Source organism: Podarcis erhardii (genome assembly GCF_964252035.2).
Source record: "Podarcis erhardii genome assembly, chromosome: 6".
NCBI lineage: Eukaryota > Metazoa > Chordata > Lepidosauria > Squamata > Lacertidae > Podarcis > Podarcis erhardii.
The window spans coordinates 65,012,976-65,025,535 of NC_138510.1; the positions used below are offsets into that span (position 1 = coordinate 65,012,976).

The 12,560-nt window shown below is 40.2% G+C and overlaps 1 protein-coding gene across 2 annotated transcripts in view; it reads right to left on the reverse strand.

Annotated features, from left to right (window-relative positions):
- NEGR1 (neuronal growth regulator 1) overlaps nt 1–12,560 on the reverse strand; it is a 573,510-nt gene that overhangs the window by 58,175 nt on the left and 502,775 nt on the right. Inside the window, exon 8 of one of the 2 annotated variants that reach the window (XM_081866558.1) lies at nt 537–578. The exons of the other annotated variant lie outside the window; for it this stretch is intronic. Coding sequence (XP_081722684.1) covers nt 537–578 — 42 coding nt within the window. The remainder of the gene's footprint in view (nt 1–536; nt 579–12,560) is intronic. 2 annotated transcript variants of the gene reach the window in all.

Consider the following 12,560-nt stretch of genomic DNA (forward strand, 5'->3'; position numbering starts at 1 on the left):
TCATCTTGTGTTACTTCTGCTCATGAAGCTTTGCCATGTGAATAACCTTTACAGAAAAAGGTACCCCATCATTAGCACAGCCCTGCATTCAGTCATAGATGTTCCAACACAATATGCACAAAGGAAGAGCCAGGGGGAAAAGAAAACTCACACAAATGCCTTGCTTCCAGCAAAACAGCCAACAATCAATTTAGCACAGATAATACCACAAAGAGAATATAAAAAGCACAAGGCATTTCACCACTAAGCCAATGCTGTCTGCATCTGCTGTGTGATCTTTGGGACAGAGGGAAACAGAGAAGCGCTTTCATAAAAGAAATCTACCAAGGCAGAATAGCATTTGCCCAAAGAGCAGCACAAACGGTGAGTGCACAAAGACAGGAAAGAGACAATTCAGCAGTAATAGAAGTAATACTGCTCAACACCAACTGCGTGTCTACTGACATGACAGCAACATATATGTTGTCATTCCTTGGAAAGACAGAGGGAGGGAGAGAGTACCCAAGCATACTTTCGGGGTGTATGTGGATACTGACCTGGGCTTGAGACAGGACTAGTAGTAGTAGGCTCAATAATTTCTACAAAAAGGGAAAAGGAAGAAAAAAAAAGAACATTTGGATATTAATCACATATGGAAGACAAATACAAAATGAGACAGTCATCGGTCATGGTCATGCAACAGATAATGCTTATGAGGTTAACTTAGGAAACAAGGAAAACAAACAAAACCCACCAAGACTTTGGCGTTTTCTGTGAAAATCATGCAATAAGCAAAAACCGTGTTCATGGGTGACACACATCAGTTTCTTTATTCATGCATCACTAAGACACAGGAGTCAAAATAAAACACTCTGAGAGACAAACTACAGCCAAACTGCCTTTGCTGACCTACCCTTGAAGTTCTCTGATAAAGTTGTCTGGTAGGTGACTGAAATCAGCATACAAAATACACCTTAATATCCATCTTTTAATGTGAATACAGATGTAATTATCTGCTCACACAACGGATTTTTAAAATTTTATTGGGGTTTTTAAAAAATGAATATGTCCATACAAAGGTCCAAAATACCTTTCAGTGATTTCTTTTAATCAAGGATTTTTTTTTAATGCATCAAATGGACAAAAATGGTGACATACATTTTGGTTTAGTAAATTTGAAAGGAAAGTTTAAAATAAGGTTCATAGCAGCTCAGTGAGTCATGAAACAAGGCATTAATTTAAGGTTTTCTCAATACAGGCCAACTTTAATTTCATTTAATTGGTGGCATTCAATAATGTCCACCCCCCTGTACAATGGAAATCTGCTTGCATAGCAGAATGTAAACTTTTTCCCTTCCCCCTTGCAGCCCCACAACAAATTCGCTCCACAGGGTCCCCCAACCCTCTGGAGCAGATTTTGGGGCACATGGGTGGCAGTTTCAAGGGAGAAAAGAAAACAAAAGCCCTGTGTGTTCAAGGGGACACTTCCGTGCACTACATTGGATTCCACCCATTGACTTTTATTAATGGCCAACAAACAAATCATATCAGATTTATAAATATAGAGAAGGTACAAACCAGTAGCAGTATTTCAAACCAGAAGCAATATTTTCACACCAAAGTCCAATTGTCCACAAACACTTTTCTTCAGAATTAAGTCACACTGATTTAGTGCAAGTTACTTTTAAGTAAGTATCCAATGGATTGTAACATACTATTTTTCACTTTTCATTTCCATCTATATTTTTGTCACTCTCTGCCTGACACAGCATACGCAAATCAAAACCAGGCTAATACACAACTCAAATTCATTAAATTCAAATGACCATTTCTTTAAAATGCTGCTGTATTTGAAATGAAAAACATGTCAAAATTGTGTATCATTATATTCTAAGCACTTTTTTTGGAAAATACATTCTTTCAGCTCTCAAAAAAGAAGAAGAAAAGCCACCATCAACTTCACCTATAAATTAGCACATTTTTTAAAATGGAAAACGATTTTGGATTGGCACTTCTCTGATAATTATGCTACTTGAAGACCTTGACCTGCTATGCAGTAACTTCACAATTCCTTTGAGAAGCTAAAATGCATGGCCTTTGAAAGGCTATTATTTCGTATCATATACTGTCAATCATATCCAAGGATTGAAGCCACAGTATTAATTCTCCCTCCCTTTTGCTCAGACAGCTCGTAGTTGCTCTTATGCTGACTTGAAACGCCATGGCATTACTTCAGATCAGAATTCAAGCATCACTCTATTATATGGTAAAAGAAGTAAGGAGCATTAAATTTTCACTCACCCTTAGAACACATTAGCTTTCTTGGGGAGTTAACCTAACCCTTTGCACATATTGGAATTATGTATAAATACTGGTAGGGAGGAATTCTTCTACATTTCAGGAGAAGAAATATCCCTGCAAATCAAGACAAAAGTTACAAGTACCAGGAGTTTTATTTCTTCCCTGTGGCACACCAACAACATGCATTCGCGGAAGTGATGATGGCTGCCAGAAGCTGAAATTGTACATCAAGTGTGGTAGTGAATGCAGCAGATCCAGCACACAGATTAGTATCCATTAGAGAAACGAAAGTACAGTAACTTGAAGATGTTCATAATTGCCTGTTGCTGCAGTCCTATCACATTTACAGAGCAATCCAAACCTGGATCCACCATGCTTGTTTAGGGGTTGGATGGGGGTGGAGGTAGAGCAGGAAGCCCTGCTAGAAATCAGTGCTCCAGTGCGCCTTTCCAAACAGCAAGCAGCCAGCAGAAATCCCTAGAACAGGACGAGGCACAAGAGGCAGAAATAGCACAGGGTCTGCTGGATAATTAACCAACCATACTGTTATCATGTGATGTTAATGAGACTGGCCTGGGTCTGGAAACAGGCACAGTGAAAGGACCCCTGCCGCATTCCCCTCCTTCTGTCCTGTGGACAGAAGCAACCTGGGACAAACCCCATGTGGAATGGGAGAGCAGGGTGAGTCAAGGAATGTTTGGTCTGGTTCAAATGTGCTCAAAAGCAACTCTCAGAGTATGGCTGTGGATTAAATAATCTGGCCTGGTGGTTGCAAAGAACCACCAGGCAATGATTTATTAGCAGGGTGAACTATTTCAAGCAGTCAAGATGAAGCTTATTAGGAAAAACGTTTTACAAAAAATAATAATTCCCTGTTATAGCCAAAAAAGAGAGAGGTGAAATTAGCAGAGAAAGAAAAACAATTCAGTTGCCAGAAGGAATCCAGATAACCAGCATGGAGTAGAAAGGAACTTTGGCTGGGTTTGTTAAAAGTGCTGGGAATTGTAGCTCTTTGAGGAGCCTCCTAACAACTCTCAGCACACTTAAATGAACTACGGTTCCCAGGATTCATGGGGGTGGGGGGGTGGGGGGGTACCAAGATTGCTAAAGTGGTATAAGAGTACTTTAAATGTATGGTACATGTGTGACTTTGATTTAGGGCTCAAAGAAATGTACACAACACTTTCAATACATCCATAGTTCCCAAGGAATTGTGGTTATCTTTATTTTAAAAGCATTATTCAGTGGTGTTGATGACATAAATTTTCTCTCTTGCTGTTCTGTGATAACATGTTATTCCGACACTGAAAAAGTTAATCTTCCTCCCCCTCCCGTTTGGTCACTTTATAGAAGCTATAGGGTCCATTTAATACAGCAAACATCATTCTTACAATATTTACAGAGGCAATTCTGCTTGCCATAATAATCTATATATATCTCAGAGTAAAATTTCCACAAAATCAGTTTCTAAAGGTTGTCCAGGAAAAGAAATTGCTTGCTTTTACCTGCAAATGGGATCGTTGAAAAGAGGCCTCTGTGCATTCACACCCATGTGACTAAGTCACAGCTCATAGCCTTTGAGGAATCATCAAGATTGATGCAGAGTTTCCATTCTTGCCAACTCTTGATATAGAAATTCTAGCAGCTTTTCTGAAATTTGTCGTGCTTTCCGCACATCAGTTTATGGGTGTTTTAACCTGTTCACAGCTAAACATCTGAAGTCTTGTGAACAGGACATACGTGCAATAGAACAATTAATACCACATAGCATGATGCGGTGCTGCAGCACGCGAAAGCTACATGCACAAAAGCATCCTGGGCTATTACATGAATCAAGGGGTTGATACTGAATGAATTGGCATGCATGATGCAACTGAAGTCCAATGAATTCAGGGTGAGGGTTGCATTTTCTGCAGACATCTGCTCTTCAGGATCAAGAATTCCCTTCCTCACATTAGATTTCCCTTCCTTCACATTACTAGTGAGTAGGCTGAATTCTCAGAGGCCTCTTTCAAATAATTTGTTCACAAATAGAAGACCTCAACTGCTGCATCAATCAAACATTACCAGTTTGAAGGTTCTGCCATACAGTTATCCCCAACATTTGCTCTCCTCACCTCAGATGATGGCAAAGAAGCCAAATCTTAATCTGGATAAAATGAAGGCACTGTGGGTGAGGAAACCAGCTTATCTAGATGGAGGTGTGTGATCAGTCCTGGGTGGGATGACAGTCCCCCAAGTTAGCAGTTTTTTGGGGGGGTCTTCCTGGATCTGGATCAACCTATGATAGTTGGCATCCATTTTCAGGAGTTCCTTTTATCAGATTCATTTGCCACCTGGGACCCTATGTTGCGAAAGCAGACCTGACCATGGTTATTCATGTGCTCTGGCTAAATACAGATTAAGCTACTGTAGCCTGTTCCACATGAGGCTGCTGTTAAAGACAGTTTGGAAGTTCACATGAAGCTGCTGTGTTCTTTATGGGGCCAAGCAATCAGAGCACAGAATACATGGTGTTCCTTCCAGGAGAGATGCTTTCAGAGAAGGCTCTTTAAAATGGAAACCTTTCATTATTTCCTTAAAACCAGGCCTATAAACCACACCCTGATAAGCTATATGAAGTTTCTGGCTTTTAAGCAAATGTTTCATAATGATCTGGGCTAAACAAACTTTTCAAACTGATTTCTTTTATGTTGTTGGATATAGACATTCTCAATATAAATATCATTACTACACTCAGTAAATATTGTTGCTTTGTATAATTTGTGAGAGGAATAGACCTAAAATATTGTTATGAAACAGAATACAAAAGGAAAAGAAGAGCTTGGATTTGATATCCCGCCTTTCACTCCCTTTAAAGAGTCTCAAAGCGGCTAACATTCTCCTTTCCCTTCCTCCCCCACAACAAACACTCTGTGAGGTGAGTGGGGCTGAGAGACTTCAGAGAAGTGTGACGAGCCCAAGGTCACAAAGCAGCTGCATGTGGAGGAGTGGGGAAGGGAACCCAGTTCCCCAGATTACGAGTCTACCGCTCTTAACCACTACTGATAAATCAATAAAAGCAAGCTTTAGGAAACAGATTCCAAAGTTAATATAACGTGCCAAAAGGGCCACAGATAGACAGACTAGTCTTCAGAATCTGCAGAGATGTTTAGAATGAGTAAACACCTAGATACTGGATTCTGCTTCCTCACCAATTTCTCCATTGGGTGTTTCAGAAACAAATGTTTAGTTTTTGAGTATGTCATCCATGGGAAATAGCTTCCACAAACATACACAAAGTTCCCAGCTTTCTGAATTCATGCAACTTTAATAAGAAGCTCTTCAACATATTTCAAATAAAAGAATGATGCTCAGTCAAAGAAATGGTGGTATTTTTATATCACTATTATGTGAACATAAGGCACTGCATTTTTCTCCTTCAGGAAAACCAGCAGTAGAGCAAAAGGTTGTTCATAACAGTCATGATGTCTAATCTGTCATGTGTTAAGGCTTCTATCCGATTTTTAATGGGAAACATAATTAATTTTTAACTGCCCCATTACAGCCATCCATGCCTCCTTGTAATGATTTCCCCTCACACATGCCCTTAGGGTAGTATATCAAAAGACACTGTATGGGAGAAGCAGAAGTGGTAGACATCTTCAGAAATATTTCCTCGCTATTTATCCACTTATGATTTTGTAACATGATATATCCCAGTGAAAATCCAGAGCAGTAGCCATTTTGCTCTTTATTTTTTCCACAATACAGCAGTACTACAAGGCCATTGGCTGTTTTAAGCCAAATGAAATGAATAAATTAAAACAAGTTTTGCACATCATGGCAACTTTTACTATGCAACAAATAATGGGAAACCCATTCCTCCTCCACCCCCCACCGCCAGGGATCCAGAGAAAGCAATGTGTATGTTGGAAAGCTTCAGCATAGAAACATAGGAAGCTCTCTTATACCAAGTCAGACAACTGCTCCAGTTAGCTCAGAGTTGTCAACATTGACAAGCAGTAGCTCTCCAGGCAGGAATCTTTCTTGCCCCACTTGGACACCAGGGATTGAAGCTGGGACCTTTTGCATGTAAAGCATGAGGCATCTACCCATGAGCTACATCCCTTCCCCCAAATCCTGTGGTCCTTCCCCACAAATCATGCACATGGTTGATTATTTCTTCTGGTGGGAGTATCCCACTCTAGAAGCCCTATAATCTACAAGGAACAGAGGGGCTGCCATCAGACGGAGGGGTTTGAAATCCCCCATGCACAGATTATGTTTCACTTTGTTCATACCATTCTGCCATCCCTTATTACCTAACGAGACAGAGGACGATGATTTTGAAAGGAAATATTTTATCTTCTCAAACCTGATTCTTAGATCCATATTCGGAATCTACTTTATTCCATTAAAACAGAGACCAAGCTTCTTTCAAAAGAAACAAGGTTGGCTGAGACTTATCATCATGCTTACAGTAGACCCACTGGAATCTATGGAATTTAAATTAGTCATGAGTACTAACTTAACTTAAAACCTATCATTTCAATGGGTTCAGTCTAAGCATGACAAAGTCTGGAGTCAAGCCAGGGAAAAAACCTCCTTCTTCAGATTTAAGCATTTTCAAAATTCTTGTACACCAACTCAGCTACTTATTTGAAATCGTCTTATCAATAAATGCACACTAATGACAGGATCAAAGAACCCCCAAACTCCTTCCACGAGCCCAAGAGGGTCTGATTTTCCTTTAACAGGAGCTACAAATCTCCCACCCTTTTAGGAAATGGATTTTTGCACTGAGGGAAATATTTAAAAGCACAGATATGGTGGGTTCTTAAAAACTGCAGCATACGCAAACAACTTCACCACTCCATTCTCATGGATTGGCCTCTTCAGCAAAGTGAATGGGGCAGGTTGTGGGTACAAGTAGCCTTGTTTTCTCTTTTCAAAGTAATATTTAAAAAAAACCCAACAACCCCCGCCCAAGGATTCTGCTTTTATCCATTTTGAGAAACATAGGTAATCATACAGCAGTCATATCACAAATTTCCTATTCTTGAAAAAAAAAAAGTTTTGTAGCACACACTGTGGGAAGGTTAAACTGCATCCCACTTAATAACATTTTCTCAGACCACTGAAGAAGATGGCAAATATGCAGCCAATTATCATATCCGGAGAGAAAAAGTCACATCATTTGAGTGAAGTAAAGAAAATACTGTTAACAGCTTTAACATTTTGCATCAGACAACCATCAACTTTCACATAACAGCCTATCCAAGAACCTCAAGGGAACTGAGCAGCAGTGAGCTAGTATGGGCTCCAAAAACATGTCCTTTTGTCATCATTGTGACCCAATACCCCTGCAGCAGAACTGAAAGAATTGGTAGCCCCAATATTTGTATTCCATGCTCCCAACTTCTCATTGTATACTCTTGATAACTTGCATCAGCGGCACTGTGGAACCTGGCCCAAAATGCAAGGAAGACCGGAGTTGAAGTGCAACATTGCCTTACAATGCCATCCAAATTCTGAACTGCAAGTCCTGCATTGGGTAGGGCGATGTCGGTCCTATATTGCAACAACATAATATATGACATATTTCCCAGCTTTTCTTTTTCACACAAAATGAAGTAAAAGGCAAAGCTATGACACCTCCTTAAGAATATACCCAGGGGCATAGGAAGAGGTATGTGGTCCGCCCCGGGTGTCATTCCTGAGGGGGTGACAAAATGGCATACTGCGGGGGGTGGCACTTACCGCGGGGCCTGGTCTGCAGTGTGCCTGAGCCACGCGTCTCTCTTGGGAGTGACACAGTGGCTCGGGGGCCTGCGCTGCCCGAAACGGCAGCGTGGGGCTTGCGTCCGCCAGGCGGACTGTGGGCAGCAGCTCACCGCGGCACCCCCCTGGGCAGATTGCCGCGGTGCCCCTGTGGGGGCTCGCCCTGTCCCCGCCACTTTGGGTGCTAGAGAAGCTAGCTTTGCCCCTGAATATACCACCTGAAGCAACTGCCTCATTTAACTCTATACGCAGGTCAGACCTGTGAGTCAATTACAGTGGTACCTTGGGCTAAGTACTTAATTCTTTCCGGAGGTCCGTTCTTAACCTGAAACTGTTCTTAACCTGAAGCACCACTTTAGCTAACAGGGACTCCTGCTGCTACTGTACCGCCGGAGCCCGATTTCTGTTCTTATCCTGATGCAAAGTTCTTAACCTGAAGCACTATTTCTGGGTTAGCGGAGTGTGTAACCTGAAGCATATGTAACCCGAGGTACCACTGTATAGGATTTACTGTTGTAAAAGTTGGAAAGTATCAGAAAATTGCCCATCTCTGAAACTTCAACAATCTGTAGTTCCTTAAGTCAACATTCTAAAGCTGTAGCAATTAGATCAATGCTAGCAGACAATGATACTGCCATGAGGTTTTTTGTTTTTTGGGGGGGGGGCAGGCTAAATGCCTGCCTTCCTCCTAATTCTTGGAATAGCCAAGCTAGCTTCCTGGTGATCTGGTGATCCATTCAGAGGAACAAAAGAAGTGTCTCTGTGCAAGATGGTAAATCGGTGGGGAGGTCCTCTCTCTACCCACAGCTATTAGAAGGACAAAGGCAGAGTTGAGGGCAGAGTTTGGAGTGATGTGAGCATGAAGCAAAGAAGCAAGTTGGGAACCAAGACAGACAGACAGACAGACAGACAGACAGACAGACAGAGCCATGATTAATTTCTGTCTGAATCCACATCAGAAGCAAGGCGCTTTTGGGGTGTTAATGCTGTGAGTCCATAGGCTCAGGTTGTATATATTTGTAAATAAACCATATATCATAAAGATAGAACAGACTCCATTGTATTTCATTCCCAAATAAACACAAACCCTGGGCAAGCACCTGAAATTCCTGGAATCTCGCACCACGCAGAGACTGGGGTGGTGCGCAACAATATAGATGAATTGATCGTAGCTCGAGTAACTTGCACAGCTGTGTTACTATTTTTAAAGAAGGGCTTAATGAAAGGACAAACAGGAAAGATTATGGAATCGATAACAATTAAAAAATTAGTAAGCACATCATATCCAAGAAAGACTATTTCATACATGCTGGTAGGTCTGAGTGTTTTGATCATCTACTGCAGGATGCCGGAGGATTTGTTCAGTCTTTTTTTTTTTATCTTCTGTGAATGTCTCAACTGGTTTATATTCATAGCAAGAGTTACATGCGTGGTGACAACATGCAGAATGGTCCTGTCATCACTCACCACAGACAAAATGCTACTTATAAGCAGAACTGTAGACATTTTTATGAAGATTGTTCCTCAGCCTGGCTACAGCTACTAACTGCTGTTGGCTGGACTGTGTGTGTATTTTTAGAAGTTCCCCCTGATGATTCTGCTAGAAAAACAACCCCTCAGGAGAAGACTATAGGAAAGACAAGGGCTAGATTAGAAAACGTTACAGCTTTGTTATTGGTTTTACAGTGGAAACAGGCAAGCACAGGACTAAAATTCAACTAATCTCAATTACATATCACAGCATGACCTGGTTTCTTCAGAGGCATCGTACTCACAGCCAATCTCTTCACAGAACTTAACTGGATTTTGCCATGTGACACCCTTTCTCCCTTATCATCAGGGAAAATGAAGCATAAACTGCTTTAAAAGCCTATAACCTCCAAGCATTCCTCATCATGCGATTTCACTGTGTGAGCTCCACCCTACTGTTACATCACCACCACCAACATGCCGACAGCAGGCCCCACTGCAGAAGGTCAGTTCCCAATGTGCTTGATAAGTGCAGGGCAGGACTGAGATTGAGATCTTTCTGCAAAATTATGGTTTCCTCTTTTCAGTCTGAAATAAGTCTCCTACAAATAGCTCCTCCCTCAGTGCTGCAACAGATGTGGAGAAAGTATAGTAAAAAGCTCCATGAATTCATAACTGGCAGCTTATGGACACATAATTGTTTTTGTAGGACTGTCTGCAAACAAATTCAGGTAGTGGACTGGCAGCCAAAATTAGTTGGAAAAGAGCTGAAGAAGTAACACCCAAGTGAAAGAAAATGGTTATTTAGTGTGTATTATTGGTTAGCATAAAAGTTGGATTCCCTTGAAATACTATTACATTAATTTCAGCTGCCCATTTGTGTCACATTTTATGCTGCAGTTTACTCATCAATTACTGGGATAGCTTTTGCATCAGAATATACACATTATCTTTGAAATACAGACCATTCTAACTTGCAGGAGAAATCTGTCATTTGCAGAAAGCTGCAAGGGAGATTCTTTGAAGGATAATGCTTTTACAACATGCACACACAAATAAAAATGGGAGGAAATGACTTGTTTTATTTCATTGTAGAAGTAGAAAAATATTGTTTCTGTGCTACTAAATGCACAGATGTCTTAATATTTTTTTAAATATTTAAAATGTTTTTTAAACAATGGACATGGTGAGCTGTACAACTAGCTCTAAATAACCAAAATCATTACAGGGAGTTTGTTGGCATTATATAGGCCCTTCAACATTGTAGGGGGGACTGACAAACTGCTTCTAAACAACAGGAAATCCATGAAAATCACCTCCTCTTTTCTATTGGTGGAGAAGCCCACATTATTGTAACCCTACCTGCAAACAAGGAGCCTTTCCACAAATGGAAGAGATGGTCTGGATCAAATGCAACGTACAGTCATTCTTACATACTGTCAGCTGAACAATAAAAATAGATCATGAACAATCCAAGTGAATAGTTTGTGCCTAGCAATATCATTCACCTCTTTTATCTGACCATGGCAATGAAGCTAAGAAATACAAACACCTAAGATGCTTGTTTAAAGCCACAAAACACAAGAGGAACAGAAAACTGTGAGTAGATTCAAAATTTCTATGTGATATTTTCAATTATTACTTGGCTGTATGTATTGGTGAAAGAGTTCTCCTGGGTCATTCTTCTTATTCTCAATTGGCCTTACTAGGAAGTAAACAGATGTGATCCCAGAATGATTCAGGATGACCGATTCCATGAAAGCAGAAGAGAGACAAGACTATGAACAATGAAAGTGAACAAAGAGAAAAGATAATCGCTTCGAAAACACTGTAATGCAGGGGTCCCTTTCAACTCAACAAGTCTATGATAAAATAGACTGACTGGAGTGGACTCTGGGAATCCTAGAGCAAACATCTTATTTTTAAAACAACACGTTGCAAACTTTTTGATCCAGTTTACAAACTTCCTTGGGGTATCACGGTAGCCACTGTTAAAGTCCAGGTCTACATGTACCTTCGGTCGGACATAGGAAGGCAATTATTTTATTGTTATGTAAAGGTGAAGTCATGCTGTGATAATTCCTTGTAAAGAAAATGAATGTGCTGTTATATATATATTTAAGCATCTCGCTTAATCCAGAACTACAGCCTGTTGTCTCTACAGTACATTTCTATGTCAAATAGAGAAAAGTATACAATAAGCATTTAGGAAGCATGAATAGAATCTGTAGTGCTGCTATAACCACATTTATGTGTAAGATGTGCCAAAGTACTTATTCCCAAGCGTAAGCAGTATGTGCATTAAAATCCTTATTTCTAATCTTAGAATAGTCAGAGGAAACAGCTGGCTTAGGTGTTATTTTTACAGCTGTTCAGCACAGAACAAAAAGAAAGTGACAAAGTACTCACTGCTCGTTAAAGCTTATTCTTTCATTAATATGTATAAATAGAAAGTCCATGAATAATGTAAGACATAGGAAAAATTGTTTGCAGTTTTGCTCTTAAAAATCCATCTGATTAGCACTACTCCAATAATTATACAGCCTTGTTCTCAGAGGTCATTTTCCAAATCTGCATAACTAGTTATGTAGGGGAATAACTCAAGTTTTTAGGAAGGCAAACATATAAATTAGAATTGCGACACATTCATTGCTTGCTACAGGGATGCCTTCTGCACAAACCTCCTTCATCTTGGAACACAAATTAATCAGCACTCCTTTCAAATTAGATGTTTTTTAGTTACATGTTTCTCAGTTACTGTAAAAACCAGGTTGCTGTCTACCCTTCTCTCCCCCCTTATTTAAAAATGGACGTCTGAAGTGTTCAATAAATCAGCATAGTTTTGTCTTCTACTGATTTCTAACTTGAAATGGTAACAGCGTAAGTTCTGCTGTTATGCTTGGTTTTTTTTTAACAATCATTTTTATTTATGAGAACTAGTCCTCCCTATCTGCAGAATGAGGTAGATGCTTCAGGTCACTAATCTGGTTGTCACAAAGTGGCAGCAAATGGCCTCAGATGCCAAAACAACTTGTACACCTTGAGTA